Here is a 21,692-nt window from a genome sequence, read left to right on the forward strand (position 1 = left end):
CAACTCACGGAAAAATATTGCCCATACGTCAATATGGGCCCAAGTGGGAATGGACCACAGGACACGCCAAGAAACCAAAAGAAAACTGAACGATGACCCGTACTTACCAAAAGAGGGTTGGTTTTTAATTTCATGCAAAATATGGACAGATAAAGCATCAAAATTTGTCCTTCAGAAGCTGAACAGTTGCACAAAATTCAATGCAAGAATCAGTTAAAATCTTTCGCTTTAACAAAACTATAAAGAAACAATGGACACAGAGACAAAGACTGCTCAGAGAGCTTAAACAAGAAAAAAAAAGACATTTTACGAAATGTTAAGGTAATGCTTTACCCCAAAATTTTAATTTACTGTTAATTTGATCACCCTTTAATGTTTCTTCAATGGAACGGTAAAGAAGATATTTAGCTGAAACTGTGGTACTTGGTGATTCATAAAATGCAAAGACTACGGTAAATATTTCAGGCTACGCAAAATAAATCCCTGTGTCTCCAGATGATATATTGATGTCTTATGAAGCGAAACGATCAGTCTGTGAAAGAAACTGAACATTATTTATAACATTATTACCTGTAATCCTCAGGTGTTCATTTTGTGTAAACTGATATGCTTTTTTGACTCTCAAAGTGAAGGTAGCCGCTTATTTTGCATTTTACGAATCATCACGGTTTCAGCTTAAACCCTTCTTTACTGTTCTGCTGACGAAAAAAAATCAGCTTCATCTTGAATGAGGTGAGTAAATTAACAGCACATTTTCATTTTTGGGTGAACCGTTCCTTTAACAAATGCAAAAATATAAATAGAAACACAATCATTCGCCATCTAGAATCTCGTAAATTAAACAACACTTCATTATCAATATATGAGCACTACACATTTAAAGACAAGACAGATGATTTGAAGTCTGGAGATATTGTGGAGAACACCAGGCGGGTGACCTACTTTTACTCTGGTGGATCGTAAAAGCCTCAAAATAGCATCAAAACATAAACACGTGTGCGTCTCCATCTTGCATGTGCTCTGCTGACAGTCTTGGGTTGTAAAATCGGACTAGTGACCATGTGCACGGTGGCTCTGATTGGCTAATACAGTCTTCTAAAGCTCCATCAGTCAAACACAACCGTGCCGGGTGTGATTACTCACCAGGTCTCGAACAATAGGCATGGTCCTCTTGCGACGTAAATCTGGCATGCTGTCAATGCCGTAAAGTATACTGCCAACCCTGGGGATGGAGGCAGATTTAGAGTCTATTAATACCATAATCATGCTGTACGCTATGAAACATTAGCCGGCTAAAAAGCAGTAGGGTGATTTAAAGCACCGGCAAATAACATGGGATGGGCAGGAACAGGAAGTCCATCATAACTGCTGCTGTCTCTCACAGGCATGCATGGAAGAATACTTTGTCAAATTGGGCGGAATACAACTATAGCACACTATGCTGGGTGCTGTATCCCACAATGCAAGGTGTCTACACTGATAATTAATTTTGTTCTAAATGCTGTAAAAATAAATTGCATCATCTTCTGCACTAATTATTTGAGCAGATTAAAAAAAGGTTGCATTTAACAATGAAATTAATGGATTATATTAAACTTATATATATATATATATATATATACTGTATATATCGATTATGACAGCAATGTTGCATTAGAGATATTAAAATAAATATTTAATTTCCATATATGCTCATATAATGAATAATTTGATTTTTAATAACTTCCTTACTGTTTTCATTTCATTGTACCACAAAATGTTATGAGAATTTTACTAAATATGAATCAAACAAAAACATAAATATTTAAATTATAGTATGACACATTGTACTTAACTAAATAATGCTTTGATTATTTAATATCTCCTTGCTGAGTTTTTACTTGACCAGATCAGCAAATGTTAAAAGAATTTTACACACAATTGCATTAAAAATGTAAAATGCATATTTAATTTCCAATGTGATATCTATAGTTTTAATAAATAATGTTTAGATTTATAACTGATTCATTATTTAAATGGAACATCAAATTTAACACAAAATTGCTTTTAAAATGCAAACTCATTATATTCAACATAAAATCAAGATGGATGCAATGTGATGACAATTTAGCGTTCTACTTTCTGAAATGTTTATTGTTGCATAATGCATACTTTTTCAGATAGTATAAAACAGTAGGCAGTATGCAGAATGTTTGTGTTGTATGAACACAGCCGAAACAGTTCTGGAATATAACCTGCTGGTCAATATTGCTAAAATACACTCAGACACACACACACACACACACACACATATACAATCTAAAAGTTTAAAAGTCTGTGTTAGTTAGGAAGACAGTGACATCATCAGCGCTTAATGAGAACGGGGCCTTTAATAAGTACAAATGCCAACAGTGCCGGGTTTATTTATTTATTTTTGACAGCTCATTACCAAAAATGTAATTCATCCACACTACATTCATTAATCTGGAGTCATACCATTGCAAACAATTAACACTAGATCAGGTCCCTGGAAAATCCACAAATAACATTCCATACTCATTCCTGCTCTTTTGCCTGCGGTCTATCAGAGCAAAATAATATCAGCAAGTGTGTGTGTGTGTGTGTGTGTGTGTGCGCCTTGTGTCAGTGACAAATGGAAGACAAGGAGACCTTACGGCTCGAGAATATGAAGCCACCAACACACACAGACACACAGATCTCTGTGTATATACAGCACCTGTAAGAGTGTAACTCTACACACACTCTCCTGTGGATAATGTCTCTCTTCCTTTATTTCCCGTGTGTTTGGTGTTGTGTGTGTCTGTACTCACCCTCCGCCGCTCAGCCCCAGTTTGGCTGGGTCCAGGATATTGGCACAACCCTGTCAAACAAGAAAACATCCTGCTGATGACTTACACAGATCAATAAGACACTGTACTTACTGTATACTGTTAACCTGTACAGAAAATATACAACACACACTGTCACAAAAAAGAAACACATAAACTGTGACAAACAAGTAAAAATACAGACAAAATACATTACAAACACATTATATAAACAGATCAGTACTAATCTATCTATCTATCTATCTATCTATCTATTTTATGAATATCTATCTATCTATTTTATGAATATCTATCTATCTATCTATCTATCTATTTTATGAATATCTATCTATCTATCTATCTATCTATCTATCTATCTATCTATCTATCTATCTATCTATTGACTATCTATCTATCTATCTATCTATCTATCTATCTATCTATCTATTGACTATCTATCTATCTATCTATCTATCTATTTTATGAATATCTATCTATCTATCTATCTATCTATCTATCTATCTATTTTATGAATATCTATCTATCTATCTATTGACTATCTATCTATCTATCTATCTATCTATTGACTATCTATCTATCTATCTATCTATCTATCTATCTATCTATCTATCTATCTATTTTATGAATATCTATCTATCTATCTATCTATCTATTGACTATCTATCTATCTATCTATCTATTTTATGAATATCTATCTATCTATCTATCTATCTATCTATCTATCTATCTATCTATCTATTGACTATCTATCTATCTATCTATCTATCTATTGACTATCTATCTATCTATCTATCTATCTATCTATCTATTTTATGAATATCTATCTATCTATCTATCTATCTATTGACTATCTATCTATCTATTTTATGAATATCTATCTATCTATCTATCTATCTATCTATCTATCTATCTATCTATCTATCTATCTATCGATCTATCTATCTATCTATCTATCTATTTTATGAATATCTATCTATCTATCTATCTATCTATCTATCTATCTATCTATCTATCTATCTATCTATCTATCTATCTATCTATTTTATGAATATCTATCTATCTATCTATCTATCTATCTATCTATCTATCTATCTATTGACTATCTATCTATCTATCTATCTATCTATCTATCTATTTTATGAATATCTATCTATCTATCTATCTATCTATCTATCTATCTATCTATCTATCTATCTATCTATCTATCTATCTATTTTATGAATATCTATCTATCTATTGACTATCTATCTATCTATCTATCTATCTATCTATTGACTATCTATCTATCTATCTATCTATCTATCTATCTATCTATCTATCTATCTATCTATCTATCTATCTATTGACTATCTATCTATCTACAGTATCTATCTATCTATCTATTTATTTTATGAATATCTATCTATCTATCTATCTATCTATCTATCTATCTATCTATCTGACTATCTATCTATTGACTATCTATCTATCTATCTATCTATCTATCTATCTATCTATCTATCTATCTATTGACTATCTATCTATTGACTATCTATCTATCTATCTATCTATCTATCTATCTATCTATCTATCTATCTATCTATCTATCTATCTATCTATCTATCTATCTATCTATCTATCTATCTATCTATGTTTCTGTCTGTCTACCCATCTGTCTTGTCTATCTGTCTCTCTGTATTATTCTCATTAACACAACCACCAACCACTTAAATGAGAAAACTGAAAAACATCTAGCATATTTCCTATGCATTCAAAGATGGACAAACACAGACAGAAACTGGTAAAAAAAAAAATTATATATGCATAGAAAGCGCAAGAAGACCTCTGTGTCCAGAGCAGTGCTGTCTGCAGAAGAGAAGCAGAAAGACAGAGAGGAACGTTAGAAATAACAGCACTTATCGACTCCTTTATCTATAAATAACTGCACACACTTATAATGACTTGTGCCTAATGGAGCCAAACAAACAGTGCCAGCACAGCTCATTTACAATATCTCAGTCAGAGTATAATCCCTGATTCACACACACACACACACACACACACACACACACACACACGTAAACCTAGAGCCAATACATCATCTTTCTCTCATACTGCACCAGCCATATAATGTTGTAAAAGCCTAAAGAGTCCACTGTCCAGCACACTACTCATGTTTATTTAAACACACTTCAGACTATCAATGTCCAAACATGATTCCTGCCAAATTATGGGCAGATTCAAACCTCAGAGATGAGGTTACACTGATGACCACTACTGTCCCAGATTTCTCCGATTACAGTAGATCGTCCTCCTTCAGTAAGTCTCAAAGATCACCCCAGACGATTTAATATCACCCAAGTGTTTAAATGCACTAGCGATGATCAGCTCAGTGTTAGTTCGATAGCTTTACAGCTCGTTGGACCTTGAACGATAAAAGTGAGTTTTCAGAGACATCAGAGGTCAATAAATGCAGGCAGACACATAGAAGGACAGCCGTGGAGCTTAAATCTAGCTTGATAATAGAGTGAAGACGAGGATGGTCAAACGGAGTATTGATCAAATCTTTCCTGTTGGGCTTGTGAAGGGTTACTCGTCCCTTCTGTAATGCTCAGACCATCCTTCAGTGCAAGAGAAACACTAAATTTAGGACTAACCTGTGTATGTTTGGGTGTTTTATTGGCTTGTTTGAACCAAATCCATTTTTATAGCAGCCAACCATCAAACTTTAATAATGATTCACTCTTATTTAGGTTTACAGGTCTTAAAAATATGTTATTTGATTTTGGAGTAAAATATGACCAGGATTTTTTTTTTTTTTTTTTTTTTTTTTTTTTGTTGAATTATAATAATAGTAAAAAAGAAAAAAAAAAAGTAAAGTTTAACGTCAACATGCTTTTTAAACAGAAAATAAGATTGAGATCAGTGACAGTGGTCAGAATCTTCATTATTAATAATAAGGAAATGACAATTATTATTAATAGTATGAAGAATTCCAATTCTTTTTAACGGTTATTCTGATTAATACAATTTTATTTTACATCTACAAAAATCTAACTTGCATTTACATCTGGAAAGAACACATTTTATGATTCATAAACAACTGTTGAAACTGCAGGCAGAAAATATATCCATTGTTCACCATTTAAATAATAAAGCCCATAAATAAATACATTTCTATCTTAAAATATGAATTTCTAAAAATAGCGAGGAAAGGAAACCTTTTCTATCTGCAAATGGCAAAAAAAAATTATTATCAGTGCTACACACATTTTTAAATCTGTGAGCGCTGTGATCTAAATAAAATATTCAGAGAATGAATAGAGTACTTTTAGACAGAGCTGGCTTATAAACAAAGTCAGCTGACCTCGTTGGATTAGAGTGGAAATATGGATATAATAAACACGTGAAGCGATGAGTGCCAGCTCACACTGCTAGTCTCAGAACAAGACTGATAGAAGAGTCCCAACACTGACCTGGTTAACAAGCGCCCTTGGGAGGAGAAATTAGCATGTGAATGCAGTTCAGGCCAGAACTAAATGAAGATGGGTTTGGCAGCAAGAACTAATCCTAAGAGACCTCACTGTAAAAGGCTCCTAAAATGGGCAGCCTTGATTTTAAAACAGTCTGGAAAATACTGAACCCAAACAGCCACGACGGTTCCTCGTTTTATGCAAATTATTTCTGATCTGGGTTCTTTAATTAGTCAAGGAGAAAATGAGAGCTGAGAATTTAAATTGGCTGTGTGAAAACAAGTAGCTAAATACAGCACCACTGAACTGAAGAATAGTTCTGTGTTTTCATCAAGGAGGATACACCTCCAAAGCTAATCATTAGCACTCCTATTTTCGGCTTTGTTAATAAAAATTAACAAATTTTTGTTGTTAAAATGTCGTTTTTTAAATGTCCATTAATCATTGACAAAGCTGAAGAAATCAGGTAAAAACGTTTACATATTTTATATCATATACTACAAATATAAACTTTAGCATAAAATATTAAAATATTTGATAGTATAAAATATTGAAAAAATATATAAACTTGGCAGTTGTTGAAATGTGATATCTACTTTTACAAGAATAACACATTACATAGCTTTGCTTTTTGTATGTATGTTTACACATATATGCACATATATGAAAATACTACATAAATAAAAAATATATATAGTAAAATAAATATAATTTTCTATAAATATATTAAAAGTAATATGTGTGTGTGTGTATATATATATACACATAAAGGTATGCACAAAAATAGTGATGCAATGCAAGAATTTAAATGAAGTAATTGTGCATTTGCTGAATCTGCACTATACATGCACTTATTTTACAGAAAACATCTCAGTGGAAGTGCAATCATTTCTGGAATCCAGTTGTTGAATTGAGTGCCACTGCTAAACCTCATTGTAATGCTTGAGATGAACTGATTTGTGGCTTGTGTTTTAGGGAATCAGAATCCATTAAAGTACACAGAGCATCTGGCTGTTAGTGTGCAGCATGAATGAGCAGCCTAAATACAGTATCCCAACAGTACTCAGCATTGTGGAGCGCGGCGCTGGGCTTGCCGCGTGCTGTGACTGTGATTCTCACATCTAGGTCAAGAGAGCTTTCAGTGTGAGTAAGACTGGGTGGAAATTCCCCTGATTCCTGACTGGCTGGCTGTAAAGGAAACTCTGGGGTAAATTTTGTGGGGTAAATTTCAGAACTGCTAGCGTAGAGACATACAGATACCATGTTTCAGCTGTTAACAACAGCAACTCCTAACAATCACTACGTTAATCATATTTTGACATCTGTTTATGGGGTACACTGACTTTGAAAACACCTTCCACACTTTTGATCTGCTAAAATAAAACTACTAGAGGACTAATTAACCCAAAATAAAACTACACATATGCACAAATTCAAATCTGGTGCACCTTACAAGAAGAGCTAATGCTGTTTGCTCTCACTGACATCAACCCTGGCCTGATCAATGCATTTGCACAATGAAATTTGAGAGCTACAATGTCGGCATGAATTCCAGTGGGCAACCATTGAAACAAAGCTATTGTATGACATCAGAGAAAATATAGCACACCAGTCAAAGGGATTACTTTATGATTCCTTTTTGGTCAACCATTGATAAATATATGTATCTAGTGAATGGCAAAGTGCTACATATAGGCATTGTCAAATTGTGTCTTTTCATGTTCCACAATGGTTTGGAATGACAGTGACTGTAAATGATGAGAAGAAAATTATTATATTTCTTTCAAAATAAAGCTCAAATATAAATAGCTGTGTTGATGGAACTGTTGATTGGACACTTTAAAGATAACGAAGGGCACAAGGTGAAGTACACTTTCATCTGAACTCTGAGGTACTCGACAATTACGTACATACACACACACACAGACAAAATCAATAGCCAGTTCTAACCACTCAACATCAAATACTAGTAGTCATCTTCTTGCCCTTCAAAATACCCCTCCAAAGAGTCTGAGATTTCATGAATCAAGAACTTTGAAATACATCATATGGACAATGGTGGATCTCGAATGACTCAATCAATGGCTCACAGACAAAAGCCTTGACTAAAACCCTTCAAGACAACTATAATAAGTCACCTTGTAAAAGCACATAACTGGTCGGTTCATACCTCCTGCCAGGATCTGCTGTTCCAGCTCAGCCATCTGCTTCCTGTAAGCTCTCAGTGCTGCCTCTTTGAAGGTGGGGCGCATTCTTTTTTTGGGTGGTGCTTCTTGAACAGGAACCTCTGTAACATTTTTGTTCTCATCCTCTTGTTCTACTGTCTCTTTTACCTTATCTTCTCCTTTTATTTCTGAGGCCTCTAGAACTTCCTGCACCTCCTCTTTGCTCTCTTCCTGTTCTTCGGTCTCTGCTTCTGGTTCCTCGGTTTCTTCCAGATAATCCACTAAACTCACCTCATACTCCGCTGTGTCTTCAGTCATCGGATTGTCATCATAATCCTCACTGTATTCCTCATCAAGGCTGCAGTCATACTCCAGCACGAGGTTACTCTCTTGCAAGATGTCATACTCTTGCGATGCATCGTATTCCTCTTCTTGGTACTGCTCCTCAGCCTCGTTAGCATTTGTTCTGTTTTCCAGATTGGCCAGCACTTGTTCCATCACCTCTACATAATGTGTCTCATTGTCCACGGGTTGCTCAGCAGGGTGTTCCTCCTCTTCTGCCTTGTAATAGAAAGGTTCTGTGTAGACGTCCGAGTCAATGGTTGTGCTGGAGCTGTTTGCTGTGGACTGGGACATGGTTCTGAATCTGCCCATGAATGAGGTGTTGCTCGGTTCTTCAACCGGGGCACTAGTGCTTTGGGGACCTTTATTCCACACAAAATCTAAAGCTGACTTTGCTCTTTGCAGGGTGGATCCAAATCCTCCAAAGCCGAAGGTTTTTTCGCTGAGATCTATACTGAGCCTGCTACTCCAGGATTTGGGGACTTCCTCCACTTTCTCATTTCTGATCTCACTCTGGCTCCGGTACATGGTGGATGATTTCGGGTTCTGCTGGAGGTGGTTCACATCCTGTCGCTGCAAAGTTTGTGGAGCTGATTCAGGCTTAGCTTGGGTCTTTTTGGTCTTGGGCTTCTTTTCGGGTTGCGGTTCAGACACAGGTTTAGGGTCTGGTTTTGTTATGGGTTCAATTACAACTTCTGGCTCTGGTTCTGGTTCTGGTTCATGCTCTGGTTCAGGTTCTGTTTCAGGCTGTGGCATTTGTTCTGGTTCTGATTCTGGCTCTGGCTCAAGCTCAGGTTCCAAAAATTCAGGTTCTATATCTATATCTTGGTCTTGACCTGTCTCAGGAGTGCTATCTAGTGTCAAAAAGGTCTCACCTTCAAATTGCAAATCGACCTCAAGGCATTTAGTAATTTTCTCAGGGAAACCAGGGTTGGCTGTAGGGTCAAAGGGGCTACTGATTTCAGAGATTATGTTCTGTTCAGTGGAGGCGTCCAAACCTGAATCGGTACCTTGTTCAAGGTGATGCCAATCTTTCCACGGTGAGAGGTCACCCTGCAGTGACAGCTGAGAGCCACTGTAATGACTCCTGTCCCCTGATATACAAACAAGACCATTACTTACACCACTGTCAATAGTCTCTGTGGTTTCAACTTCATTATGTTCTGCATAAGGTCGTTCTTGGCTCAGAGTTTGACTGGGGGGACTAGCGTACCAGGAGGATGCCATGTCTTCTTGCTTCCGTTGCCAAAGTTCCTGATCCGAGGAGGAAAGCAAGGAACATCCGTTGACTCTGCTGAAATACTGACTCTCGGAGAAGTCCCCAGAATAAGACTGGCAAAGTTTAGAGCAGTCCGATTCAGACCGGCTGAGTTTGGGAGTGGAGTAGTCGCTCTGAGACAGCCATCCAGGTGTTATGTCCGAATAGTAGGACTTGCTTTGCTTGTCATGGTCATCATAGGCTGTAGTATCTGCATAGTGCACAGAGTAGGCAGAGTCATCTGCCATCCTTCGGTGATCGTGAGACTTTTTCTTGTCCGATTTACTCTTTGGAGGTGGTTTGGACACAATTGCATATTTGTTCTTGTTTAATTCATCAAGCTCTTTGTCACTCTCCGTAGAGTCCCAGTCATCACTTTCAGCCTTGTCTTTGGCTGAGACCTTGATGTCAATGCTTTCATATGTCTGAGAGGAAGCCATCGGCTTGTCTCTCTTTTCTTTCGAATCGTGTGCTAGACTATCTGTCGAAATGGATATTCCAGTCCCTTTTAGCTTATAACACTTTTTCAAAACTAAATCCCTGTCTTGTGGTTTTGAAAATATAACTACAATTGGTCGAGGTTTAGCATTGTAACATTCTCTTTGTTGCCCTAGTCGATGGGCCAGTTCAATTTTAAATGTCTTTCGTGCTTCAGCAAAACCCATTTTCTCTTTCAGGATCTGATAAATAAGGTCTTCAGTTTTTTCGTACTTCTCTTCAGGCACATTTAGAAATCTCAGAGTAGCTTTGTTGGTCTGTTGGCTAATCTGTCTGATGTAATCGTGGATGTCTCGCGTCTCGCGTCTGGACTGCACGAACCCTGAACGTAGCTGCTCGATTTCACTCTGCACCACCTCCACGCTGCTGGAGATCTCGTCGATGGAGCTTTTGAGGGCGTTTACGTGCCCTCGAAGTTCTGAGAGCTCAGACTCGATCTGACTGATTCCCTGAAGTTCTTTAAAGATCATCTCCATCACATCCTGAGTCTGACTGATGCATCCCGTCGAGCTGGATCCCGGCTCCAGGGCAGTGGTTTTCTGGTGTCGGCCAGCCCTGTCCAGAGATTTGCTTCTGATGCCAAGAGTCTTTCTCCAGTTGCTGGCCTCTGAGTCCGAGGACACACATTCTTGGCTCTTCTTCCACTTCCTCAGTTTCTTCAGAGCACCCAATCGAAGGGTATGGAGACTGCTGCGCTCTCCCCGGTCCCCCTCCGAGCTGCCATCAGACGGCGCTAAACTAATCAAGCTCTTCCTGTTCCTTCTTACTGGCATTGTATAAGCTTTTTGTTCATCGAATCTATGGACAAGTTTTGCCTCGTTTAGAGAGTAAGAGTAATCGCTATCAATTGACAAGACCTCATGAAACTCATTATTGTTCAGAAAGAGGGGATTTTTTGGAAGTCCATTGGCAATTGCTACACGGTAACTGAATGTTGGCGAGAGAGAAGAACAGTCGGTTTTTCCGTCATCCTCCTCAAGAGATATATTGCGTGCCGATGAGCATTTGGAGATTTTTTTCACTGTGCTTTTGAGTGTGGTTGAGAACGTCGGATTCCGTGTTTGCAGTTCGGGGGACGTTTTGGATTCTTTTTTGTGTTGACTACTCTCTTTCTTCTTTGTGGTATTTGACAGTTTCTTTGTAAACATTCCTTTGCAAATTTTTACGATGTAAGACGATAGCTTCTTGAAATGGGCAGAAACCATGGAGGGCAATGTTTCAGCAGTTTTTTACTCTGGATGCAGTGAAGCAAAACTGAGTTTTGAAAGTCAACCCTGAGGTATAAAAGAGGGTCTAGAGAAGAAGTGACCTCAGATTTGGTTGTGCCAAGCAGAAATCATTGCACATCCTCAGTGAGGGAACTATTAAAGTGTGTTCTTCAGAAGAGGCTTCATGTCTCTGAAAAAAATAAAAAGAAATATATTTTCAGTTAGTTTGCACTGAAGGTCAGCATGTAAAATGCATAACTCTGAATGTTACACTGCACAAAATGTATAATAAATAATTGAATAATTCTTTGTTCTAGAGCCCCAAATTCATAGTGGGTTTCTTATGAGGCTGTCAGATCCAATTCAGCTGAGCTAGATGTGTCACATTTTGTTAGAATTGCGGAAACCTTATTTTCACAGAAACTAGAGCAGAAAAGATTCTGGGCCACAACAGAATTGTTTTGGACGTCCAATAAACCCTTAAACAGCCTGATATGAATCATTTAGTTTACATTGTTTTACAAATCAGTGCATTTCTAGCTTCGAAAGTCATTATTTGGTATGGCAATATAACTATTATTCGAGTTACACTACCTTTAAAATGGCACGTGTACAGTAGTATCCCATGATACAGGCATACAAATGAATTATCAGAGCTGAAATGCACTTCAAATGCACTAGGAAACACAATATGACCATTGATCTGGACAATATACTCAAGGGTAAAGGGCAAGACCTTGAATGCTATGGAAAAAAAAGTAGAATATGTTTGAATATCAATAATTCAGACATTAATGGTTTTGTCCAGAAGCTCACATTAATCATGAATGGATGTAAAATGTGAGGAATAGTGTCATATTGCCTTACTGGACTAAAGGGTCTTGCTGTGCCTAATTAAATATAATTCACACAAGGCCTAAAAACATACAATGGTATAAAAAAGAAATTCTGCGGGTGAAGGAAAAAACACTCTGTAAGTAGGGACTGGCTGGGGGGCGAATTTGAACCTATAATTAACCAACTAGAAAACAACAGCAACAACAAAAAAACTATTAAAACATCATCGTAATGCCCTCGCAAACACCCAATCACCCTGAACTGTCACATTTTCTTCAAAAAGTGTAAAATATCTAGCTGTGCATATGCATTTGTAAACATAGTGAAAATCATTGCTTAAATTCAGTTGCAATACAAACCTGGTCCAGTTTAGCAGTAATTCCCCTATAATACAGAACAGGACAGGTGACAATTTGTGTAATGCATGCATGCACGCACATGCATGTGTGTATGTGTGTGTGCTGTTGGCATTTTTGACAGATGTGTTGCTGTGAGTCACACACCTTGATGTCTACAGACCTCTCTCTCTCTCTAAGACCTTTTAAAGCAGCTTTCACTCAACTAATGTAATTATAACCAAACAAAGCTTGAACCCTCAGATGTTAACAATCCAATCAGATATACTTTGTTGATCAGTGTTTAACTCACTCTGTATCCTGTCAAGAACAAGTATTTTGTGTTGTTTTACACTAGAAATAGCTAAATACCTATAAAAACAAGATTCTTCTTCTTGTTGCTTTTTAAGATATGTAAATAAGTTAAGTTGTCTTATTGTTGGAGAAATTTGAATCTTGATTTAAGTTTATTTTGTCACCTGTTGGTGAAAACAATCCACCGTCTTGAGAATAAATCCATAAATTCTCTTCAACAAGTCCTAATATCTGTTTCTGAAAACAAGACAAAACTACTGATTAAGAAAAAAAAAATCAGTGCTCTCTCCTAATGTAAAAAAATAAAAACATTTATATAAAATATAGTTTTCAAGAACCATCAAACTTTTTGGGCAAAACTCCAGTGTGTGGTTTCTTAGAGAATGATTAAGACTTTGGACCTAATGACATTGATGTCCACTCAGAAAAGTTCAGTCTGGGCAGCGGAAACAAACGCTGAGACCAAAGGTTTCTTATTCCCTTTTCCAGTTAATTTATTATCTCTTCTGTGATTAACAGCTGAACTCACTGTCTCTTTATTAAACCATTGCAGCATCATGGAGCTCAATCAATCAAACTACTGAAAAACACAGATGAGACGTTTAAATCTGATTAGAGTAACCAGTATTTTTCCACCAGAACCCCAACAGGTAATCAACTACTAATTCACAATGCTATTCAAATTTAACTGGGCATGATGTAAATTGAATGCTAAAGATCATCAAAAAGTACATCATGGAAAATATAAATATTTTAATATGCACTTATTCCAAATTTATGTTGTTTACGAGTCACTATATTGGACAGCTAATAAAAAATCAATGCCTCTTCACCAAATTACCAAATATATGTGACACTACCAATAAATGAACAGGTCTGGCTATTTCAGCTTCACCAACTACTAACACAAGCATACAGTCAAACATATAGAAATGCAATTATTTTTATTCCAGCATGATAATGTCCTGCACACCAAGCGAGGTCCATAGAGAAATGGTTTACTGTCTCTGGCGTGAAAGAACTTGATTGATTCACTAATGCTCCTGTGTCTGTAAGAGAGCAATTCCCTGCATGCATGATCTAAGATCGTGGAAAGAAGAGTAGAAGCTATTAAAGAGGACTCATTTTTGGACAAAATGTCTCAATTATGGATTTGTTTCTAACAAACACGCAGCTATTGGCTTCACAAAATGTTAATTGAAAAACTGGAGTGGTTTATTGTGATGTTTTTATCAACTTTTGATTATTAGCTAGATTTTATCAGCTGTTTGGACTCTCATTCTGATGGCACCCATTCACTGCAAAGGATCCATTGCTGAGCAAATTGTGTAATGTTACATTTCTTCAAATCTGTTCCCATGAAGAGACAAACTCATCTACATCTTTAATGTCCTTAGGGTGAGTACATTTTCAGTACATCTTCATTTTTTTGATGAACTTTTGCTTTAATTTCATAGCTTTACACTTTCATGTATGCCAACTGTTATCTATTTTTTGTATCTATTTATATATCTATTTAGTATAATTTTACGAGGCATTTTATTAAGATAGATTGCAATGCTTTCGTATGATTTGCAACCTGTACTGTAAACAACAACACAACCTCAAATCACCTTTAAGCAGATCCAGGGGTGGAAATCCAAATGAACTGTGCAATAAACTGAAACTGACTCGGTTCCTTACCAAAAGCCATTTGTGAATGCACACTGTAAGACATGTGCATTTAGTTCTAAGTTATTTTTTAGCCAGTTATAAGTTTAGTCCATTTATTATGTAGCTGCTCCAAATTATTGCGCTTGACAGTGTGTTGTGCAATGCCTCATAAAGACGGGCAGCTCATTAGCCGCGCGCGCGCGCGCTCTCTCTCTCTCGCCCCGAGGAAAGCCGATTCTCTTGTGTGGTCGTCCGTGAGCTTGAGATGCAAAAGACATGGATTATCGATCCAATGCAGGCGCAGGGATCTGACCCCATACCTCACATAAAGACACGCCTCTGACAACCTCAACCCTTACTGATGCATATTTAAGATAAAGATAGAGGGACGGGAGACAGCAAGAGAAAGAGAGAGAGAGAGCCCCACCCACTAACACAATTACAATCCGTTACTCATCATCTCACATTCAGTCATTTCCCGCGAAACCTCGGCATGCACAGATCCATGTCTGTTTCTAAACCTTATAATGCATGCATTTTAAACATGAGCACAGCTGATTTTGAGGCCTCTTGACCGAGAACATGCTGGATATCAGTTCACATCATCAGGGCGTGCATGCATGCTTACATTAAACAAACACTAATGTGCACGTGCCATAGAGAAATGCAACAAATCAGAGCTAAGGGATTTATAGAGTTCTTTATTATCTAGCAAGCGCTTCAGTTCAATCCCTCTCTGCACGCGAGGAGATGCCAGAGAAACACGCTGAAAGCATCAGCCTCGGACGTAGACTACCACAAAGTCTAACGGCACAGAATGTCATAAAAAGTGATGCACGGATTCATGCACGCACAAAATGCATGATCAGTTCAAGTGCAATTTAAGGTTCAAGATGCAACAGCTTAAGTTAGTAGGCTACACACACGTACCTGAATCACAACCCTCTCTGACAGCATGCAAAACCCCATCTACTATCATCCGCCGAACTCTTAAACGTCCAGCCGCGATGCCCAAAGCATCCTCCGACGATGCAAACGCACGCAGTGAGCCCTCAGTTCCACGTCCTGCTCTCTCTACGATCCATTCCTCCCTTGTCGCCTGCTGCAGCGCTCAGCTCAACCTTGGGATGAAGTCTGGCTCGGCGGGCGCATGCTGTTGCAAACCACGGACGGATCCTATGCGAAATCCCTCCTCTCCGTCCGGTTCTTCCAGACAGATTCGCAATGCTCCACTGGGCAGCAGACTGCGTGTCTGGGATGGTGAAAGCCCCCTGTCTGGATGCACGGGATGCGCGTGTGCGTGTGTGAACGTGTGCTGAGAGAGAGTACGAGAAGCCCTTGGAGGAGTGCAGCCCTGAGCCTCTCTCGCTCACACAGAAAGAGATGCACAAAGCTGCTGCTGCGATTCACAGACCTGCACACGTGACACGAGAGAGAGAGAGAGAGAGAGAGAGAGAGAGAGGAGGGAAGGGAGGATGGGAAAGGATGAGAAGCACAGCAGGAAGGGGGGATGAATGTGTGTGTGTGTGTGTGTGTGTGTGTGTGTCTGTGTGTGTGTAACAGAATCGAAGACTGGCTTGCAGCTATTAAACCCTTGCATCAATATCCTGCGCTTTTCTCTCGTTTTGTCCTCTCCCTCATTCTGTATGTTTCATTCATGCTCTAATTTGTATTGTTTACTAATGCAAATATCTCTAGTACTTTGAATAAACCTTTAGTTGAGTATTAAAGTTGAGCGTGTGCATCGTGCTTCAGGTCTGTGCTTCATGTATGAATGATTCCTCAAGTTGCTAGTTTACTAACTGATCAGATGCACCTTTCTCACATGCTGGACAATGAAATCCCACAGATGCACACTGAAACAGAACAGACTAACTAGCAATGCCCAACACCCTAGAAACATCCTGGCAATAATAATAAATTAATTAAAATGCACTAAAAACATTCAGAATGCATTAGAAATCACATCACTCAAAGATCAACATAGCAACCACCTAAATACACAATGCCATGCATAGTCATAATTGTTAACTAAAACATGTTGTAAAAAACCCTAATTGACAAAGCTGAAATACATATATCATATAAATTACAAAATAATTCATTAAAATGAAAAAGAAAAAATATAAATGTTGCTTTGGCAGCAAACTGAAATATGCTGAAGCACACACACACACACACACACACAAACACACACAAAAAAAAGAGAATTAAATGTAGACTTAAACCAATAAAATAAAAAATAAAATAAAATAAAATAAAATACAAATGACAACCGCAAATAAAATGACTATAAAAATAATTACATTTAAAAACAATTCTAAATAAAAGGTAGTTATAATTAAAAAAAAAGGGAATTTAAAAATATTAATAACAAACTGACACAGTATATAAATGATGCCAGAACAACCATAACAAATATCCCTCTCCAAAACACCTTTCTATAATAACTATCTATAATGGACATGAGTCCTTTCTTCAGAAGACAAAACATCTCACTACACTGCATTATAGAATATGATTGCACTTATTACTATACTTTTCGCTCTGCAATTTGCATGAGAAAAATGAATGTAATCAAACACTGATATCCAAAACAATATACAAAAGCTTCCCATCTGTACTTAGACACATATAGTTAGCACAATCTTTTACAGTCTCTGTGCCCTTGTAGAGTATGAGTATCATTTGTGATTGGTTTAGAGCTGAGAGCTCATTTAGCCTCTGAGCTATTTCCAAAGCTTTTATTATGATTATTTTCTGTATCCGTCTGGAAACAAGGGATGTGTCATGTAATCCCAAAACTGCCACTAATTTGTCTCGCATCCCAGCTAAATGCCTTTCCAGACTCTTTTTGCCTGTGTTACAGCAGAATAGGGTCGTGTGTGTGTGTGTGTGTGAGAGAGAGAGAGAGAGAGAGAGAGAGAGAGAGAGAGAGAGAGAGAGAGAGAATCAACTAGAGTTGGAGGGAAGCATAGATTTGAGGATGTTAATGCAGAACACAGCTCTTTGTCGCCCCCTAGACTAGACACGGATAATCGACAGCCTCCGTCAAATCCTGCACAAATAATCCACAGCTGTTCATCTAAGAGAGGTGAAAAATATAACTTAATATTCAGGCTAATGCTCTGCTTCACCAAAAAGGTGATGTGTGCACATATTATAATCTCTGTGACATATGCACATACCGTTAAAACTCTTACACATTTCCATAATCCTGCTTATAACTGCTTGGAGTCCACATGAAATGACATTTAAACCCATATTACTGCCAAAAAATGTAAAATGGGTTATAAAATGGATTGGGTCGTAAAATGGGTTGTTAACTTTATTAAAATATCAACAAAAATGTCATTTTTAGGGCCCATTTTATTTTTCTCAGATTCTGTTTAATTGTTTATAGAATTAGTGTTTTTCGTTTCAAGTATTCTGGATGACATTAAATAATAAAATAAATCCATTTTAAAAAAATCAAAATGCATGTCTGCTCAACAGAAATCATGATTTTATTTAATGAAGTAATTTCTTTCTTTCTTATTTTTTTTTACAGTAATAGAGCCGTGTTATTGATTGATTTATTAGAAATGCTGCGTTGATTATTTTTTCTATATTTTTTATTACATTTTTTAAATGTTTTATCAAAAATGGCAGTGAATTTAACGCATTAAAACATTAACAATTTTTAAATGTAATCAAAAGAAAATGTAACAATTTTATTTTTTGCCAAACAAAAGTGCTGCATGACAGAGGTGTACTGTTAAAATACAAACATGGATGTTTGTGATTAACCCTTTAAAAAAGAAAGTTTTATTAGTAGTAGTTGTAGCAGTAGTAGTAGTAGTATTAACCTTTATATTATCCATATTTTTATTTTGACAGGTTGTCATAAAGACCTTTGAGAATCCCTGATTTAATGGACTCGAGTTAACAAACTAAAAAAACAATCATTGTAATTTTATCAACATTAATAAAGATTAATAAATCAAACGTATTGTGCATTGCTAGTTAATGTTAACTAATGCACTAACATAAACTAATGAAACCTTACTCTAAAGTGTTACCATCTTTCATCTTTCGTATTAGGTATTAGGAAAGACTCTGAGACGACAGAAGAGCAAATATTCAGTCAAACAAGACTTTAAAATTAAAAGAATCTAGATGAAAATATTCAGGGATAAAATTTAAGCACAGAGGACCTGTAGGTCTTTTGTGGTCTTGTGGGTCATGTCTCCGTATGTTGTGTAGATCTGACAGCTTTTCACATTGTTGGCCTCCAAAAACAAGGACCGTAAAAAACCCACAGCAGAAAGAAAACCAGCAGAGCAAAAAGAAGTGATATTAAACTGCTGACAAAATGTGAATGTTTTTAACAGACTACACGGCACAGAGCAAGCATCATTTCATTACATCAGCTGTATGGTTACTAACTGTACACCTCGATTAAAGCCAGTGAAAAATGACCGGTACAAAATAATGCAATTTTATCATGTTATTTTAATGCAAATTAAATTTGTATTTTTAAACAGGTTGTATTTCACAAGCAAATCTGCATTGCAATAAACAAATAGTTCAGCCAAAAATAAAAATCACAAGTTTGGGTTCAGTGAGATTTTTATTTGTTTGTTCAAAATTTTTTGTATTACTTTTATTCAGCAATGATGCATTAAACTGACCAAAAGTGACTTTTATAAAGACATTTATAATATTTCTATTTTTAATAAACGTAAATGTAATGTAAATATACATCAACAAATCCTTAAAATAAAATGCTTCACAGTTCACAGAAAAATATGAAGCAGCTGTTCAACATTGATAATAATCAGAAATGTTTCTTTGAGCAGCATATATTACAATGGTTTCTGAAGATCATGTGACACTGAAATCTGGAGTAATGATGCTGAAAATCCAGCGCTGAATCACAGAAATAAATTACATTTTAAATATATATTACATTAGAAAATGGTTATTTTAAATAATAATAATTTTTCACATATTACTGTACGTAAATGTTTTTTTCTTTAAAGAAATTCAGCCTTTGGGAGCATAAAAGACTTCTATCAAAAGCATTTTATAAAATGTTACCAACCCTAAACTTTTGAACAATTTGAGTGTGTGTGTGTGTGTGTGTGTGTGTGTGTGTGTGTGTGTGTGTGTGTGTGTGTGTGTGTGCTTACAATCATGGGGACCTTTAAGCCTCTAGGCTACAAAAAAGATGAAAAAGCATTATAAAACAAGTTCATATGAGCAGTATAAGTGTCCTGGGGTCATATAATTGCTTAGAGTGGACAGACCTAAATTTAAGTTATTATTCACTGATACCAAGCTGTTAACCACTGTGGAGGACTTGAGAATCATTTTAAACTTATTTGTGAATTATTTTAATGATTTACTAAAATAAATCTGAAATTCTTTGTTTTGATTCTTAAATCCTTGAATTGTTATTTATTTTTTTATTTGTTCACAAATATATATTTCTCATACTTTCTTTTCTATTCTATAATGGCAACCAATAGCCATGTTTTGGCCTGTTCCTCACACACAGCTACTGCATGACTTTAGACGATTTGGAATACAAAACTGGACCATTTTTTGATATCTTTATTTTTATCTTTAGTTCTAGTTCTTTAGTTGTCATCTTTAATTCTAATTGTACTGAAAAGTGCATGTAGCCAAGGTCACAGTCTTCGAACACAAGTGGATTATTTTGAATTATTTTGTATTAAATTATTCAATATGCATGTGACATATAGACAATTCTAGCTAAAATCATACAAATAAGATAGAAAATAAATAAATAAATAAATAACCTCTGTTGTTAAATGTGATTGGACAAGATTGGCTTAGTTTTCATTCCTTTCGGTTGCATTTTTGAGTCGATTTTGGATTTGGATTTGGAAAATTTTCTGGTACCTGGCATCCATAATTTATACTTTTGTGTTTCCACAGAAGAATAAAATTGCTTTGGAAGGACCAAAAGTTGGTGTTTCGGGGTAAATTGTTCCTGTCCAGCACTTGAAGAACTGCTTTTGTTCTACATGTGAATAGACCTTTCGTCTGAGATTTATTTAGTTCTTGTGAACAGGTCTCAAGGAAGGAGAAAGTTTGACAACTTTTCCACAACAGAAACCCGTCAAACTGTCCTGAACCAATTAAAACAAACATTTGTTTAGGAAAATGGGACATTTGCTCTCACAGCTGTTTATCTGTGAAGTGGAACTTACCTATACACTCTCTCTCTCTCTCTCTCTCTCTCTCTCTCTCTCTCTCTCTCTCTCTCTCTCTCTCTCTCTCTCTCTCTCTGCTGTGATATAAGCCATCAATCATCCTATGCCTCTCTCCTGGTCATACATCTTTGCTCTAGAAGAGTCAGAGACATTTAGGCATCAATCCTGGTTCACAGCAAGTCCCTTCATGACCTACATACACGACACACAGGAAAATCCCTCTGCATGCTGTATGAGAGCAGACTTTAACACACACACACACACACACACACGTGTAGCTCTCATAGATCATGCAGCACATTTGATACAGGCTTGTAGTATCTTCATAACTGTGGGAAATTGTGATGCTCAGAAATATTATAATATTCTTAACAACATAATACAAGCTTGCCACCATGGGAATATTTGTTTGAAGGCGTTGTTTGACAGTAAATGACAATCGTTCACGATCATTTCTTGTCTTCTTTCCTCCAGTGAATTCAGGTTTAATTGAAGGCCGTTATGTCTTATTTCAATTCTGTCATTTTCTTACTGTACGAGCATGAACCAAACTGAGGTTTACGGGTTACAAACACTG

At 36.6% G+C, this 21,692-nt stretch overlaps 1 protein-coding gene across 2 annotated transcripts in view; it reads right to left on the bottom strand.

The window, feature by feature from the left end:
* Nucleotides 1–16,288, bottom strand: part of LOC127934750 (protein unc-13 homolog C-like) — a 130,011-nt gene extending 113,723 nt beyond the window's left edge. Inside the window, exons 1-5 of one of the 2 annotated variants that reach the window (XM_052532322.1) lie at nucleotides 15,822–16,288; nucleotides 8,451–11,941; nucleotides 4,651–4,673; nucleotides 2,811–2,860; nucleotides 1,144–1,222 (exon numbers count right to left, since the gene is read on the bottom strand). In XM_052532322.1, the coding sequence (XP_052388282.1) occupies nucleotides 1,144–1,222; nucleotides 2,811–2,860; nucleotides 4,651–4,673; nucleotides 8,451–11,748 (3,450 nt within the window). In that variant the 5' untranslated portion in view covers nucleotides 11,749–11,941; nucleotides 15,822–16,288. The remainder of the gene's footprint in view (nucleotides 1–1,143; nucleotides 1,223–2,810; nucleotides 2,861–4,650; nucleotides 4,674–8,450; nucleotides 11,942–15,821) is intronic. The other variant, XM_052532323.1, reaches the window with a different exon arrangement.
* Between the last annotated feature and the right edge of the window lie 5,404 nt (nucleotides 16,289–21,692).

This window comes from Carassius gibelio, chromosome A18 (assembly GCF_023724105.1).
Source record: "Carassius gibelio isolate Cgi1373 ecotype wild population from Czech Republic chromosome A18, carGib1.2-hapl.c, whole genome shotgun sequence".
In the NCBI taxonomy this organism is placed as follows: Eukaryota; Metazoa; Chordata; class Actinopteri; order Cypriniformes; family Cyprinidae; genus Carassius; species Carassius gibelio.